Raw genomic sequence first — 19,198 nt, 5'->3', positions numbered from 1 at the left:
CGCCTTAAACTCTATCATCCCTAATTTAAATCCCATTGAACTTTTATAGAAAGAACTTGACAACAGGGTGAGGAAAAATGATATATCGAATGTGAACTCTATGAAAAGGCTTCTCCTAGAAGAATGAGCCAAAGTTTCCTTGGAAACAGTGAAACACATTGGGGAATTCCATGGCAAATAAAGCTCAAGGTTATCAAAAACGGAGGATTCAGCACAAAATTATCACCTTTTTATTCTGATATTTTCATAACTGCGCTTGCACTTTTGTCCTTCGTTTTGAAGGGTTGAAATGTTCTATTTACTTTTGAAAGGTTATAAATTTTAACATTTTGTATAATACTATACATAAGGTTATCTTTATATTATTCTGAAGATTATATTAATGATATACGTTTCGGTAAAAATTAAGAATTTTACAATTTTTTCCGATTTTTTGAGAAAATGGTAAAATTGTGCCTCCATTTATGTCCATCACTGTATATTCTTACCTGTTCCTTCAGAACTTAGAAGCTGTGAGAAACAAACAAAAGAAAAGATTCTATAAATGTACTTAGATCATAGAAAGGACATAACATGGTAAATGGAACCCTAAAATGATGGGTGAATATTGCCATTTTCTAACAAAGTGCCATCCACTGCAGGAGACTGTTACAACTGTGATGAAAAGGTCTCATTTTTAGAGACCTATATACATGTTTCACCTAGGCAATAATGCATTTTACACCATTATTATGGGGCTATTTTGAAGTTTAGATCAACATCTGTTATTTAATATAATAAAGCTTTAATACCTGATAAATTAAGACTTATAAATACAACACTGTCGTTAAAAATAAGCTTCTCAGTGTTAAAACCAGTCTACTGTATTCTGTTCTATCTTGTGTGCCAGGTAAAAGTACACTGCATACTTACAATCTGATTAGATTTCATAGTAACATAAGAATAGTAATGTCTGAGCTAGAACTGCATTCCTTTTCTTCGAAAAATTTCATTCCTGTCACACGAACGCGACTTGTTATAAAGTTTTAATTGGTCCTTTTGGTCTTCACGAGATGATTTTAATAGCCTATTTTGTTAATATGGTAGACAAAACCAGTAATTTTTGACTGAAATTTTGTTCCTTGAGATTTTGATAATAAAAGTCTGTACTTTTAAACCAATTTAGTTCAAAGTTTATTTTTGGAAACTTTAAAGCCTTGAAATATCCTCGATTCAAATTATTCACAGATTTTGATAAACATTCCTTTTACCTGCTAATTTCTAACCGCATGTCTATTCGTCAAATTATAAGAGAAGTATGTTACCCAACGTTGAAAGTATTGTGTCATAGAATGAATTTGTGAGGAAAGTGCAGAATCGTCCACTGCTTGGCGCGTTTTTAAGAATTGCACATACTCGGTATCCATGTACACATCGACCTATTTTCATTTAAAAAAAAAATCCCAGAATTGCACAAAAATGGCATTGTGCACTTCCTTGGCTTTATCCATGTACACATCGACCTGTTTTCACTTAAAAAGTCAAAGAAAATTGACAAAAATCCAATTCTGTTTACTCTTGTAAAAAGCGCCAAACATACGCCAATCGAATGAGTGGGCGATTCTGCACTTTAGCTGAACTTGCTTTACATAAACACCTACAGATGGTGTTCACACATTTTTATAACGATTTTGCAAAGATTTTATATATAAACGAACCTTAGAATTTTATTTTCTAATATGTTCAATCTGATAGCCCTTTTATTGAGCAATCACACTATATCTTTGTTTCCAAGATGAAAATTCTTTCCTTAAAACATCAAGCTCCATTTTATTTCACTCCTTCTCTTTCAGTGTCCCTCATCATGTCGTTAATAAAGAGCTTGCTTTAAAAGTCCAGATGCATGGTAATCCATAGGAGACACATGGGGGTCTTGGATGAAACGCATTTAAAGGGAATCGCTTCAACTTCAGTTTAATTTCTCATTTTTTTTTTTTTTAAATAGAGCAGTCGGTTTAGAGGTATGGCTTGGAGCCTTATCCAGATGGAACTTAACACAATGAAGCTTGTTTGGATAAACAAAGAGAATTTTTTCTTTAAAAATAGGTGCTAAAACGTATTTCTGATAGCAATCTGAATTAATTTTGACTTTTTTTCCCTCTACTTTCCTTATTTTAAGTTTTCCGCTGCAAGAAAATCCAGTAGTAACCATAAAACTTATAGAAAAACTCTTGGTTTCTCCGATTCAACATTAAATCTCTCCTCTTTTTCGGTAGTAAAGCGATATTTTCTACTTTAATCAGATAAGTATATCCAAGTATTGTCAATTGTAACCATATATTTTCATTTTTCACCCGCCAAATAATTTGCATACGGCAATCTGCACATAGTCTTACGTTGAGAAACATGTTTCGGGGCTAGGCGATGAACCTCATGTTTTCTTTTAATTAGCTTTAAATCAAAATTTATAATTTTGTTCTCAATTCCTACAGAGATAAAGATTTTGCAATAGATCTTTGGAGAGCTGGATTTTCCTTCAAAACACGAGATGCGACTTAGATTTAATAAGAGCTGTACGTACCTTCGTCGGATATGCATTTTTTTGTCTTTTTCCAATCGGGTATAAACTTTGACGCTTGCTTCCTTTCATATTGTTGCGTGCGTACGGGTTCGTTTGAATTGAATGCACAAGTCCGATGAAAAAATGAAAAATATTTATTATTATCACAACTTAAATTTCCTCAGATATTCGTGCAGTATTACAGTATCTCATAGTAGTTATCTTTTAACTACTCAAACGTTCAAAAGAACTTAATTCAAAACAGCTAGAGAAAACTAATTCGCGAATTCGCTAGTCAACAAGAGCAGTTTTCTAAGCAAACTCTTAAAACAACGACTAACTGACTAACAAATTGAGATGTCTTATGTTTATGTCTTATCACTTAGTAAGAGGCAATCGACCATTAACGGCCTTTACCAATATATTATACTTGACTTTTAAATGCTTGAGAAATAGAGTAAGTTGTATCCAATAATATGGAAGTAATTGTGCACATACTCTGCTAGAACTCTGAGATTAATAGCGACGGAGGCTCCTGTGCCGCCGTCCATAGAATAAGTAAACTTTGAACAAATGAGGCGTCGTGTGGCGCCATCTATTAGTAGGAATGAAAAGCATTTTCATACTGGAGCTCTAGTTGCGCCATCTCTTGCAGAATGTATTGTAAGGCATTTTTAAAATTTCATAAAAATTATTCTTCTGATAGGCAATAATTGGAAAGTGAAATGATGAAAAACACAATTTGCTGTACATTGAAACGTTTCACAAGCGTAAAAACTATTTACATACAAAGTTTACTTGCTTTGGCAGGAACAAAGTCCATAGCGCATTGTAATTTGATAAGTAAATCTATACGTAAAGAAAATAAAGTAAAATCTTGGCTAAATAAGAAGAAAACGAAAACATATACATTACCACCGACTATTATGGTGAATAGTGCGGGGTCTCTTGTGGCGTTGTTCAATTGTGAAATCATAATTTCCTAATTTTTCGATGATATTCTTAGGATGACAGTCATATTTCATTAAAAAGTTATGAGAAGCTTTTAGAATTTCAGAATCCGTGGGTTTAATTTTAAAGTCATTGTGCTGTTTCGTACGAACCAAGGCGCATTTGTAATTATTCGGATGGCCTTGTTTTGAATTCTTTGTATTTTTTCGCGATGAGTTCTTGCAGTAGCACCCCACGCTGGGGAAGCATACAGTAAAATCCGGCGGATAGCTTGTAGATAAATAACTCTTTTTGTAGCGAGACTAAGTTTAGAATTTCTTCCTACGAGTGCATAGATACTGCCTATTGCTTGGTTGTCTTTTTTACAGATATATTCGATGTGGTTTTTGAAAGTTAGTTTTCGATCGAGATAAACGCCTAAATATTTAACACATTTTTCATTTGGGAGGGAGATATTATTAATTGTGATATTGTTGAGATGTCTTCTGGAAGGGTTCTTTTGGAAATAAATTGCAGTGTTTTCATTGATTTTAATTTTCCAAACGTTAAACAATGGGAAGATAGTCTAATGCATTTTTGGAGGGCTCTTTAGAGATTGATGGATTCGCTGAGAATTGCAGTATCGTCTGCTAATGGCATCTTTGTGGCTGGGAAGATCATTTATGTAGATGTTAAAAAGAAAAGGTGAAAAATTCGAGCCCTTAGGGACACCTTCTTTCATTACACCGATATTAGATAGCTGGTTCTTAATACGAACTTGAAAAGTTCTCTTTTCCAAAAAACTTAAAATTAGCAAGATTAATCCAGGTGGAAATTTGTTTCCGATAAGTCTGATATTGAGGCCAACAAATTGAGAGGTTTTCATGCCGCTTATATAAGATTTTAATAAATGCACGAGAATTTTCTGAAACTTTCTCGAAATTAAAAAGACATTAATTAAATGTTAAATGCATGTGCTCTTGTATTTTTAATTTTTACAGCTTAGCTTTCTCATAGTATTCGTCACGCACTGCATTGCAGGGGGAATAAAACAATTTAATTTATAATTCAACTAACATTAGCTATTTAATACCATATCCATAATATTAAATTATGAGACTTTATTTTACATGTGGAAATATTCAAACTGTGCTTTTCACATCTTTTTACTTCCTTGTACGAAGTAAAAAGGAAGTATTGTAATCGCGAAAAGCTTCAGGCAGCATATTTCAACGAAAATATCTATTTTCACCGTTATCGAATGAAATTTAACGATGTTTTTGAGTGATATCTGTACGTAAGGACAGAATAAAAGACTCGTTTCCTCCAAAAAAATTATAAACTGCTTTAAAATTAATTCTGAAGAGAATTTTTCGTGGCGTCTGTACGAACGTGCATACGTACGTACCTCGCATAACTCAAAAACGAGTAGCTTCAGAACGTTGAAATTTTGTATATAGGACTGCTATAACATGTAGATGTGCACCTCGTATTTTGGTTGCAATCGGCCGCACCAAATGTATATGAATATATTTATATATATATCCACTCTGTTACCCGGCTCAGTGATGTCAGTTTCTTTACTCTTATATGTTGGTAAATTGTACATTTTTTGCTTTGAAAATGATTGAATTATGTTGTTTTTACCTTCCGTTAAGTTTTGTTAAGGGTTTTATGCCTTTAGTAAATCTGTATGCAATATTTTTAGATTTGTCAACAATTTTAAAGTTGTTCAAGTGCCGCTAAGCCTAATAATTTTTTTGATGGCGACCATTGCTTGTTTACATTTGAAACAGCAGGATAGTGGATTTGTTACCAATCTAGAGAAACTTAGCTTCGCAAAAACAGAGATAACGGCTTCATTTATTATTGCCAATTAAATCATGCTTAATTCTTTCTGGAATTTTTCCGAGGAAATCAGCGTTTGAAATTTACTTCGTAATTTTTAATATAGATATTTTGAGTTTTTATGTATTTTTGCCTTCTCGTAAATTGAGAACTGAATTAATTGAATGAGAAATACTCAATCGTCTGTGAAAAACTTTCTTTGTTTTGTTTGCTTAATTTCTTTTATACATCATTCTAGCTTTATTATAGTATTTGAATAGAACATGTGGCAACAATTAGATAATTCTATTCTTTAAATGATATAAATTTTGTGCATTATGAGTTATAATAGGAACAAATATAATACTGTTAAGTGAATCTAGCGCCAGAGTGTCGCTATGGTAAACAAATACTAGAGCAAATTTTAAAGAATGCATTTATTCTATTGTAGTTTATGCGCTGTCGGCAAAGTAGATTTAATTCAATCCAATAACTTTAAATGAAATGCAAGAAAAAATGCGTATAATTTAATATTCCGTACAAGGAAGTCATGTGGTGTACACATCAGATTTTTTAATAACGGAATAAGTATTTCTTTCGGACAGCTCAAAAATATAGCCTTCGGTCCATTTAGTTTTCAGCAGCATTTTAAAGAAAAGAATAATTTTAATGCTGCAGACGATAATTAAACCTTATTCCAACTGGATGCCAGTCACGTTTGTATTTTAAAATTAATATTCAAATACATGGATAAAAAATCGTTACAAAAATGTGTGAACACCCTGTGTATTTACATGACTTATAGCATATCATTTTCAACTTCTAGAATGTGCAGTTTGGAAACTTAAGATTTATTTGAACAGTAAATATATCAACATAAAAATCTTTTAAATAAATATTTTTCAACGTACCTGTTATGGTTTGAGGAGGAGTCTTCAAAAGCAAATCTCTTCCGATAATGATGCCATTAACAGTATCGGCGTTGATATCACCTTCAACGTGAAATCCCGATTTGAAGATATTCACTCCGGTTACGTGCTGAAGCCCACTTTTTTTAAGACTGTCTTGATCTAAGCGAGTCAGATTAATTCCGTTGATCTTTCCAGATACCCACATATTACCAACAGTCACGTCACCGAATTCTAATGGAGCAGTTATGATATTGTCGCCAAAAATGCTGACAGCCCTTTCATCCAATTCTTTTAGATTTACACCGTTTATTCCTTCTTTAGTAGTGATGGGACCGTAAACGATTGTTTGACCTGAAATTTCATGAAAAAATAGTTTGAATTACTTCAGGCAAAAAAGTTCGGCAATTTTTAATTACCATCAGCAATTATGATCGAAGCAAAAAGCATTGAACTGGCTTACAAGATCTGTTACGAATTTGAATTCCTAAAAGTGAAATACAGTAGTTACGTAAGAAGTTCTGTTTCCAAAAGCCCATCTAAACGTTTTTACCAAAACTAACTTTTTAACATCTAAATTCATTGTTAACGTAATGTTCAAGGTCTACATAAACGTTTTCCTCGAAATTTTTAAGTGATCGAGAAATTTTTTCGTAAATGAAATGTCAGAATTAAAATTTCTGAAATATTTCAAGTTCGCTAATGATCTGTGTTTACATTAAATAAGACCTAGCACACGAAGAGAGCTATGAAATAAGACTTGTGTGTGTGATTATGGCAAAGCCTCGAGGGTTATCTGCCTAAGGGGAGGATGCCTTCGTGGAGGACTTTCTAAGGAAAACTGCCTCGTTTACACGTTACACGTGGAGAAAACCACGAAAACGCCCATGCAGCCTGCCCGTTCCCGGGATTCGAATCTCGGACCGAACTACCAGTGTTCTGCGACTTTACCGCTCGGCCGCTGGTGAGCGACTTAAGACTATTTAAAAAGTTACATAGGTTTAGTTTGGTTTAATTATTGGAAAGCACACGAAGGCTATCTCTCTAAGGCGAAGGTTTTTGGTTTATGTGATTACAGCAAATCCTTGATGGCTGTCTGCCTAAGGGAAGGGATGCCTTCGTGGAGGACTTTCTAAGCGAAGCTGGCTCTCATACACGTTACAGATGGGGAAAACCACGAAAACTCTCATTCAGCCAGCCCGTTTGTGGGATTGGAACCTCTCTAAGGCGAGGGATGCTTTCGTGTAGGACTTAAGTGAACCAGCTTCATATTTGTGTTACAAATTCGGTTCGAATCCTGGCGAACGGGCGTATTCGTAGTTTCACAACTACAGAAACACCCGTTCGTCGGGATTCGAACTACGGACCGAACTGCCAATATTCAGCGACTTTACCGCTCGGCCGCTAGTGGATAGCGCTACACAGGAAAGAGTATTTGTGGAACATACTACAAAGATTTAACTGACTTTGTATGTTTAAAATCTTAAAGATGTTTACCAAGACTGAAAAAAATTCAAGTAGAGATTGCACGTTATTTACATATGATTAGAGATTGGCCTATTCATATTTCATCTATTTCGTTATATAAATCATGTAGACGATGCTTAAATTAATTTTCTTTGCTATCTACACCTTACATTGCCAAAATTGGCTTTTTAATTTGTTGGCTTTTTAATTTTTATAAATTAACGTTTTGCTATCGGGTATCTGTTCTACACTATTTTAATAGATTTAGCATTTCTAATCGCAGCCATAGAAAACTATTAGCGGTTTAGATACTCACTCGGATCTTCCTAACCCGTCAGACAGAAGCGCCGAGTAGATTGTACCTTAGTCATTATTTTAATAGTTAATAAGATTTTCCAGATAAATATAATTCTAAGAAATCTAACATTACTTAAACATGTTTAACAGAAACTGGCTCGTATACACGGTACACATGCGGAAAACCATGAAACGCCCATGCAGCGAGCCCATTCGCCGGGATTGGATTGGATTGGATTGGATTGGATTATTGTAATTTGGCACAAAACCTGTCAACGCCGGGATTCGAATCCGAACCCAATTACCAGTATACAGCAACTTTTACCGCTCAGCTGCTAATAAGCTTAGTTATTCAGCAGAAAATAATTTAAATTAAAAATAATTTTACCTTTTTAATTACCTGTGCCAAACAGGACTAAGATTATTTACATTTATCAATATGTAAATATTCTATAAATATATTTCGCTACTAGGATTGTAAATTAACATTTTTGTTTTAAGCTTCAAAAACACAAATGTAATTTTTTTACCTGAAAACTCCTTGGAAGCTGTTATTATCTGGTCCTTGGTTTTGGACATTACATTTCTGGCGAATTCTTGTATATTTATTCCATTTATCAATCCAGAAATCTCCAAGTTTTCTACCGTACTGTTAATGATAGAAATATCGCCTTCAATTTCCTGGTCTCCAGATAATGTTAACCTTTCATTGTAGAATTGTGTCAAATTGATTCCACCGAAGAGTCCAGATACCTCTGCGTCTCCCTGTATGATCAGATTATCCACAGTCACAGTACCAAGGAAATGTTTGTTGGATATCGGCTGAAAAGAATTCATTAGGACTACATCTTCAGGAATGCTAAGACCATTGATCGTTCCAGCTACTGTTAAATCTCCTGTAACTATTATATGGTCAGAAAATTCTATGTCATCAACAATTTGGTCTTCGATAATTAACGTCAGACGATTTTGATAGAGATCCGAGAGACGAAAATCGTTTATCATGCCATTTGCTGAAATAGATAATGGAAATGCATTTAAGAAACATAACTACTTAAAATACTTAGTTATATCAAAACATATTAAAATTATGTCTACCATTGACATGCTTTTGGTTTTTCAAAAAATCAAATGTTAAACACAGAAAATAAGTTTTTACAGTCATTTCAGATACGGAAATATACGTGAATTTAAGCGTCACTATTCGTAAAAAGATTGGTCCGATTTGAAAGAATTATTACTTTTTTGCTACGAGCAGCTAAATGATACAAAGCAAAAAATCTGATGTGTACAACACATGACTTCCTCGTATGGAATATCAAATTATACGAATTTTTTCCTCCATTTTACTTAAACTTATTTCCTCGAATTTCATTAGAGATATATTTGCCAATCAATTAATTCAGTTCTCTCTTCGCGGCAACGCAAATACATAAACACTCAAAATATCTTAATTAAAAATTTAAAGATATAGAAAAACATAAAACGCCAAATACAGTTAAAACAAATTTATACAATTAAAATTAATTTCTAAGTAAAAACAAGCAATTCGGCCAGCGGGGAAGAAAGCGGAGTCTTCGGTACACAAAACTAAAAGTTTCCTTTCGGTCCCAATCGGCAAAAAGAGAATGAAGGTGCAGAAACTGACTTAATTCACTATTCTGCTACGTGCCAAGCGTAAACAAATATGTTTGCTATGTTAAAAAAAATTAGGCTAAGCCGCACTTAACTTTCAAATTTTTTATAATTCTACAACTATTGCATGCAGATTAACTAAAGGTATGAAAACTTTAACCAGAAGGTAAGAAACAGTATAATTAAATCACTTTGAAATAAAAAATATACAAGTTACCAACATGTAAGAATAAAAAGGTGAGCTCCAGCCGAGTTACAGAGTGGGTATATATATTTATATACGTTTGGTGCGGCCGATTGTAACCAAAAAGGGAAATGCGCAACCAAATGTTATAGCAGTCCTGTGTACAAAATTTGAACGTCCAGAGGCTACTCGCTGTTAGATTGTGCGAGATACATACGCACAGACGGGAGGAAAAAATTCTATTCTGAATCCATTTTAAATCAGTGTCATATTTTCGTTTGGGAAAAAAGTCCTTTACTCTGTCCTTACGAACAGATGTCGCGCAAAAGCATCGTTAAATTGCATTCGAGAGCACTCAAAATGGATATTTTCGTTGAAATAAGATACCTGAAATTTTTTTGTGATTACAATACGAGTACTTTCTTTACTTCGTACAAGGAAGTAAAAAGTATAGAAATTCTTTGAAAAACTTACTCAGATTCAAGAAATTTTCCAATTAACAAAAAACTAAAAATGACTCAAGCTGAAACAGCACGTTAAAACTGAATTTTAAATTATACAGTTTAAACTGGAAATAATGAAATACCAGAGCAGAGTTATAAAACATGAAACTATGCGGTTTTATCATTATATAAAAATGTAGTCCTAATAAACAATTAAACACAACTTCAAATCTTTAGAACAACCATTTTCCTATTTATTTTTTAACAATAACATCGGTAAAGAAAAAAACTCTTAAGATAACACTTTGCGACTGCGCAGATAGTCTTGCAGACGATTTTCACAAACGATGTTAAACAGTCATAAAAAGAAAGGATAAAGTTTCCGTAAACTAAAATTACGAACAACTAACAATTTAAGTAAAGGAATAATTAAACAGATATTTGCAGTCTAAATAATTATATTATTACCGAAATTTAATATTCACGAAGCACGAAATTGAAGTTAATTGAAAATTAATTCATCTTAGTAGGAAGAATGACAGTTTACATTTAATTATGGCATTTAATTATGGTTTTTGTGCCACTGCGTTCTTAAGAAGAGAAGTACCATTCTGAAGGACTATTGCAGTTTAGAAATGCTTTTAATTTAGCTAATTTAACCAAAATTAATAATGAAAATTTCATAAACTGCTAATTGGTTGTTGGTAAAGAATTCCTATTCATGTAGATGACTTTTGTGAAGTCAAATGAAGCATTTGGTTAGTTTCTTTTCTTGCAATACGAGTAAGAATTTGAAAAAAAGCACCTTGTATACTTAAGCATTTAATGCCCGCGTGTGCTAGATTAAATTGAAATATTAAGAAAACTTTAGTATGTTGACCATGAATTAGAGATGAATTTTAAGATTTAATGTAGATTGTATATGTTTTCTAAAATATCATAATTTTTATATAAATTAAACGTTAGTTTTCTTAAGATAATTTATGTTTTCAGGTTAAAATTTAAAAAATATGCTTAAAATTAGGGTATAATATAAAACACACAAGAAATATCGTCATGTGTTTCCTACTTAAATACGTGTGTATGCTTTAAGCAGCGATTAATAGCAATAAAAGTTGCTCCTTATTACACTGGATTTTGCGTAAAAACATCTGTAGCCTCATACTGTATCTATGATTTTAGGAAGAGAGCTCTGCTATTTTTCGAGTTAAAAAAATTAAACAATTTCTTACGTGGAATTTTCAGTTTGCATTTTTTCTTCGAATAAAGAAATATGTGGTATGTGTTAAAATGTTTAACGAGCTGCAGTTCACCCATTCGAGGTGTAGCAAACTTACATATCCATGTTCTAGAATGGATTTCATTTGAAACAACTACAAGATACGACGTTTTTAAAAAGGGAGCTATTTAGAAGGAACAGCGCACATGTAGTGCGTAGATGAATGAAAGACTCGTATACCTTTAATTACAGTGTCACAAAAAAGTGATGGGACACTTGTGCTTTACAAAAGTAAACTGTAATAAAATAAAATAAAAAACATTAAAATTTTTTTGTGGGTGTGGTTTATACTTAAATTTAGTAACAATTATTACATAACATACGTTTTCTCAAAATATTAAAATATTAATTTAATAAAAATACAATTGTTTAGAACGGAGCAAAAAAATGGCTCACATAAGTGATGAGACACTATTAGATACTACTACGTACTACAATAAAAATATTTTTGGGGGTTTTTATTTTTACTCAAAAGCAATTGGCAATAATTTATAAAATCGTCTGCAGTATTTCTCGCCAGTTTGTTTTGGAATTTTTGTGTTTTTTAGCTCTGTGCAGCCATGGATGCTAAACGAAAAGAAACTTTGCCTGAAATTCGAAAATTAGTTATTAATTTGCATATTGAACGTGGAAAATCTATTAGAGAAACTGATGAAACAGTTAACTTGAGTCATTCAACAGTTTTCAATATCATTAAACGATATAAAAAGAATCATATGATTCAGGATAAAAGACCTGGCCGACCATCAAAAGCTATCCAATGAAATAAAGCGAATTATCGTTCGAAATATTAAAAAAAAATCCAAGAATGTGTGCTCCTAAAGTTTCTGCTTATTTACAAGCATTATATGGAGTAATTGTTAATCTTGAGACTGTTAGAAGAGTAATTCGATGTCCTAGATATCACGGTAGAGCAGCCAGGAAAAAATTCTTCGCAAGTGAAAAGAATAGAAAACTCAAACTAGCTTTTGCAAAATCCAGCATAAATAAGAATTCCGATTATATTTGCTGATGAGAGTAAATATAATATATTTGGTTCTGACGGTAGAATCTTGGTGTGGAGAAAACCCAGGGAAGAATTTTGCAAACAGAACTTGGTGCCAACAGTAAAACATGGTGGAGGAGGAGTTATGGTATGGGGTGTATGTCGTCCGCTGGAGTTGGTAATCTTGTTTTTATTGACAGTATAATGGATCAGTACAAGTATATTGACATTTTAAATCAAAATTTGAAATCTTCAGCACGAAAATTGAAACTTCATAACGATTTTAAATTCTACTAGGACAATGACCCCAAGCACACTGCTTTGAACGTTAGACTCTGGCTGCTGTATAACTGTCCTGAAATAATAAAAACACCAGCACAATCTCCAAACATAAATCCCATAGAGAATATTTGGCAAGAATTGGAATCAAGAATTCGCAAACACACCATTTCTTCAAAACAACAATTAAAATCGGTGCTTCAAGAAGAATGGGGTAAAAGCACTCCAGAAATCACAAAAAAATTAGTCAAATCTATCCCAAAAAGATTAAACATGTTTTAAAAGTAAAAGGAAATCCAACAAAATATTAAAACCTTTTAAAAAGTAAAATTTTTGGATAAATATTTGATGGAAAATTAACTGTCCCATCACTTATGTGAGCCATTTTTTGCTCCGTTCTAAAAATTGTATTTTTATTAAATTAATATTTTAATATTTTGAGAAAATGTATGTTATGTAATAATTGTTACTAAATTTAAGTATGAAAAACACCCACAAAAAATTTTTACATGTTTTTTTAATTTATTTTACTACAGTTTCCTTTTGTAAAGTACAAGTGTGCAATCACTTTTGTGAGACACTGTATATACAATTATCTTCCGAAAGGATTAGCCAGACGATTCTTAAAAATTATGCTTTGAAGGTTATCCTCAAAGCAACTATAAATTTTTAAAGCAGTATAATCCAGTCTTGATACTACAATTTTAATTTATTCCGCTTTTTTCTCAATTACTCTAACAATTTCACTACCGCTATTTTAATAGAAAGCAAAGATAGCGATTAAAAAGGATTACCTGATTTCAGATCTGGATCCAGTATTTCAAAGATTACCTTATATATCAAAAATCAACTTCTGTTTAATAAATAGGTTGGAAGAGAAATAAGTCATTGTAAAATTTGGAAAAATAGCAACCTAATTGAGATACAAGTTTGAGTAAAACTACCAATTTCGAAGACGATCAGAAATATGTCTCTTCTTAAAAAGCAAAACAATTTAGGAAGCAGATTTTTTTTTCTGTGAAGTGGAAATTATTGCCCTCAAAATCGATAATTTTATTAAAATTCTATGCCAAAAATAAAGTTGCTATTTTGCCGACTTTTAAGTTCTATTCAATAGTAAAAGAATTATATTTTAATTTGCATTATATTTAAATTTAGCTTTTATTATATTAAATTTTAAACATTTTAAATAAAAAAATTCAAACATTTCAAATTTCATGCAAATTGATTAAATTCATACAAAATACCGAAATGAGAAGTTGTGCTTATGTAGGGACTTTATGTTTATTTCTACTATTGAAGACTTAACTCGCTCGACTTTTAGAAACTCTCTGCAATCAATTGCTTATTAAAAATTTGTAAATAATGGCTAGCATATAGTTATCACAGAACAGTTTTTGCATACATTATTCGATACTTTCAACACAATGAGAAATAAATAATATACTTTGTTCTTTCTTTTTCAATAAAATGGTACAATTAGCAAAAGCGAATCTATAAAACTAAATCATTTTTAGCTCCTTTGCCACCTGTTGGTAGGTTAAGTCCTTGCAACTTATTCTCTCACTATTCACACCGTTTTATTCTATTCTGTTACACCCATTCTTATTTACTAAAAAAAGTCAGGTAAAATGAACTTACCAATAGATATAGAGTTAAAGGTGACAGGCTGTTTAAAAATTGTTGTACCTGCAAAAATGAGGAAAAAATTCAGTGAGTACTATTAATAAAATTAAGTTCAGATTAACATATTAACATAACTTGAGAGATACTTATTTTAAAAGATAAGTCATTTCTTGCTGTTTTATTTCAAAATACAGGTTTCCTTCTTCCTGGAGACAATTTCATTACAAAACTATAGGAAATTTCCAAAACGTTTAAAGAATTCTTATAAGAACTTTATTTTAGTTACAGTTTATCAACGAAGATAAAGAAACTGGGTATGCGAGTAAAGTTTAATGAAATCTGTTCAGTAATATGCGAATAAAAATACGTATATTCAACTATTGCATTACTTGGAATTATAATAAGTTCTACGCGTTTAAATTTCGCGGTCTTATTTTAGACACTTAAAAATTGTTTTTCTTCTTGCAAATGAAGTTTTCAGGTACCCCTATTTCGTACTTAATAAAATTGAGTTCAGGGTTTAAAAAAGAGTCTTCAAAAATCACTTCAAACGATTCTTGCTAAGACGTTTAGTTACAGAATCAATGGATACATTTCATGGTAAATTTGGAATTCTAAAATTAAGAGTTTTCACCAAAGATGAAACTTCTGTACAATAGGTAGTCAACAAAGTAACGCTTACTTAATCAAGGTAACTGTAGCAAGACAAATTTATGTTACTGACAAAGAGAAGATAGAATCTCATTCCAGTGAAAAGATAAAAATTGAAGATTTTGGTCTAAAGTTTTGCACTTTTAGAAGGGTGTCGGAATCGGGCATCTCCTTTATGTACAAAAAAATTGGAACGAATATTGTAAACAAGTATCTGCATATACTTTCAACCGACAGCTATAAATGTATTACAGAAATTCCTTCCAACAGCTTTAAATCTAGTACTGCAAGAATCCCTCCATGAGTTTTTCATATGTACTACATAACATCAGGCATCATTAACAGCCGCTCTAAAGAGTGAGTGAGTGCACCGCTATGATGGCTTCCGACCACGGACATGAACCAAACGGAATTATATACCATCACGGCGGGGAAGACTCCAGAGTAACAAGGTTGAATATTATAAACTAATAACAGTTTTTACATATTGTTAACTGCAAGGCACTAAGCGTTATTCTGGTTATCTGCTTTAAGTTCTGAACTTTTGAAACATTATAATATTATCCACGGTTGTTTCTGCTTAGGCAGTGTTCTGAGATTTTCTCTATTTTATCAAGGGCTATTCTGTTTTTGAGTGTGTTAGTCGTCCACATTGCCCAGGCACAGTCCGCTGGTTTCTTCAAGTGCCAGGTTCTTGTATGTACACAATGGAAGTAATAATGGTCCGTGTCGCCTTCCTCTCCGCATTCGCAGAAAGGAGTATCCTTAAGTCTGAATCTGTTCAGGTATACTGGGAATGGTCCATGACCTGTCAAGAACTGTGTTAGGCTAGCACAGTGGGTCTTTATTTCCATGTTAACTTTTGGCAGTAAGCGAAATGTCCTTCGTCCTACCTCTGCCCATCTACTTTGCCAATTTTGTAGCAGACTTGTCAAAGTTGTTCACTTAATATGAGACCAAGGAAGTTTAGTTGGTCTTTCTAATATATCCGTACAGTTGGCTGCCTGCTTGGCCAGTAGGTCAGCGGCTTCATTGCCTTGAATCCCTGTGTGAGCGGGAACCCATTTTAAAGTGGGTCTTTGCGAAATAGGCATTGTCAGAAGCTGTTTCTGAATTCTGTATACCAATGGACTCCGGCTGTTTTGACTTGCGATAGCCGTCAGACTTGATGCAGAATCACTGAGTATGGAGAATTTCTCCTGTTGACATTTGTTCGCATATCTAATTGCAGCACTGATAACTAGAAGCTCTGCTTGGTATACCGAGTTGTTCAAGCCTAATTTCCTTTTCCACTCGAATGTTACAACTCCATTTTCTAGTCTACAGAAGGCGCTGCCCGAGCCGTTCTCAGTTTTGGAGCCATCTGTGAAAAGGTTATTACTGTACCTCTGAATTGGTTGGTCGTTTATACTGATACCATCAGAGAGATTAAAAGCTGCTGGATGAAAGTTATTGCAGTTGTTTTGCTCCTCGTAGTCCGAGTGGTGATAACTATGACCCCAGAGTGTTGAAGTTTGACCCAGCCTGGTAACCCTTACGATAGCTGCCTCCCTTTCTACTATCAAATCTAGGGGAAGAATTCCTGCTAGTTGTTGTAGGGCTAGTGTTGACGTGGTACGGTAGGCCCTGCATACTTGAAAGCCGCTCTAAAGAATTTCCTAAGGAAATGCAAAGAGTTTGCGCTGCTCTGGAAAAAGTAAGCTGGGATGAAAGTACAATGAAACATTTTATCTTATTCGTCACTGAGAGATTATAATACAAGACGACAAATTTCAGAAAATGATCAAATTGTTTTCTTAAATAGAAATATTTGTCCACATTATTTCAATAAAAGTTATTTTCTTAATAAATTTTATCATAAATTAATAGAACATTAAACTTTTATTTAAAGTGCATAAACGAAATAATTTGCGTGTGTATGTCCAAGTGCTACATTAATGTAACAAGACTCAGAGGGCACACTGCGCCCGTCATCTAGGATGACAGAAAAATAGTAACAATTCACTCAAAAATGCATGGCCAAATTTGTGCTTAGTTTTTAACTTAAAACATACAATATGTATTTGTATATGGGAAGGGATTCCTTCAGGAAGAAACTCGTTCATATTCACATTACATAAGGGAAATACCACGAAAACGTCCATGCAGTTGGTCCTTTTGTAAAGTTTTGAATATGGTTCGAATCATTGTCAATAGAAATACAAGATTCGAATATTGAAGTCAATAGAAATACAAGGTGATGCTTTTCCCAACACTCAAATTCTTGGATAGGTCTGCTCCGAGCTTTGCAGCAGTCTGTGTCAGTGACGTCACATGCTGAAATATGTCTAATCGAGAAGAGCAGCTTTTATAGTACACTAATCTTGGTTCGATTTGATCATACACTCCATTACCAATGGGTACTGCAAGTGTTTCTGATAATTTGATGGCCTAACAATTTCTTACTTTCATTTACTTCCAGAGACATGTTTCGATGTAGAGAATTAAAAGACATAATTCTTCAAAGAATGTCAACGAATTTAAAGTTTATCCTCAAAACAGATTACAGTGCCCTCATTTTGCATGCAAACAGGATTACATTTTACATTATAAAAAGTTCGATTTTGAATAAATAATTGAAAGTTACTTAAATAAATAGCAAATTTAATTAGAAATTAAGACCATGCTTCACTTTGTTTTAAAACATACCATCAGTTAAACTGGGTTTCGATCAAGCGATATTTTTCACGTAATGTTTTTCTGAATAGATATTCAGATGATATTGTTTTGCAGAATTAAGAGGTTTCTAAACTGGTAAGTGCGTTTTTATTAGTTAATCATTTTAAAAATTGCTGCCTGAGGAACTAGTGAAATTTTCCGACTGAATAAATTTTCGACAAAATTATCCAGCTATAAAACTTATCTGGTCACATGTGCCTGAGTCAATATCAAACAGAATTTACATTTTCCAGCTACTATGGGAGAAAGAAAACATGTTTCAAAAACTAAAACTTAAGAATTAACCCTTAGCGCTCTGTTGGCTCCGCTACGAATACCACGAAAACGGATCCCAATGTTTTTAGCATGATTAGGCTTAAGATGTTACGGAATCGTCTGTGTTGGCAATTGTTATCTGTAGTTAAAACGTGCTCAGTCTCGCTACTGTTAGGATTGAAACATCATTTGACCCATTTTATGGTTAGCAACATGGAGAAAAATAATTATTGTGATGAGAATATACAGTTGAGTGATAGTGAAGATGTGTTTGATTTTTCATTGTTAGAAGATATTTTAGAAGACAATGTTGATTATAATTCTGTCACTTCAAGTATTGGTTCAGAAATTATACTAGCAAAGAGACGATGAATGGTAGTTATTGAAAGTGAAAACTAAGAGTCGGCGAAAGACTTAGACGAATGGCGCGATGTCACGGAAGAATTAGATATTCCGGATAGAATACATTTTAGTGTATCGCCAAAGATCACTGGACCACAAATTTCTACAAATATTGTACAGCCGATACAATATTTCAAATTATTTTTCACAAACAAACTGGTAAATGAAATTATAAAAGAAACCAACAATTACGCAGAAAATGTTCTAAAGAGTAAAGAAATATCTAGTAATTCTATTTGGGAAACGTGGCGTGCGGTGGAAGAGGATGAGTTTTGGGCTTTTATTGGAGTTATTATCAATATGGGTACGATACCCCTGGCGAATATGCAAGATTATTGGTCAGTTAAGGAGAATAGTCACATCCCTTTCTTTGGTAAAATATTTACAAGAAAGAGATTTATGCAGATATTCTGGATGCTGCATTCCGTTGCGAAAATGTGCCGGAGTTGCTGGTAGGCAGTGGTACAAAAACATGCGGAGCGCTAAGGGTTAACGGTCAATCACGAAACTTAAATAAGCGGAACTATTACAAGTAAAACAGATATTAGTAGTTTATGTAGTATATTATTCATGTAGTAATAGTCTGTATAATTCCATAATTAGCTTTTAGATGTCGCATATTATTATGTTTCAGATAAATTTTAAGCATTCTGTTAAGTTAAACTCTTAAATGATTAGTAAAATCAATTTTGCTGAACTGTCTGAATGTACATATGCAACCCTAGCGAAAGTAAAACTGCTTACAGGGTGTTCTAGATAAATTTGACATATTT

General features: G+C 33.0%; 1 protein-coding gene across 1 annotated transcript in view; it reads right to left on the bottom strand.

Annotated features, from left to right (window-relative positions):
• LOC118198080 (uncharacterized) overlaps positions 1-19,198 on the bottom strand; it is a 122,421-nt gene that overhangs the window by 49,903 nt on the left and 53,320 nt on the right. Inside the window, exons 15-17 of the mRNA XM_035369677.2 lie at positions 14,415-14,462; positions 8,499-8,981; positions 6,208-6,558 (exon numbers count right to left, since the gene is read on the bottom strand). Of these exons, the coding sequence (XP_035225568.1) occupies positions 6,208-6,558; positions 8,499-8,981; positions 14,415-14,462 (882 nt within the window). The remainder of the gene's footprint in view (positions 1-6,207; positions 6,559-8,498; positions 8,982-14,414; positions 14,463-19,198) is intronic.

Source organism: Stegodyphus dumicola, chromosome 2, assembly GCF_044657685.1.
Source record: "Stegodyphus dumicola isolate Sdum_Otavi_A_Nest chromosome 2, ASM4465768v1".
Taxonomy (NCBI): Eukaryota; Metazoa; Arthropoda; class Arachnida; order Araneae; family Eresidae; genus Stegodyphus; species Stegodyphus dumicola.
This window is presented reverse-complemented; position numbering and strand designations above follow the sequence as displayed.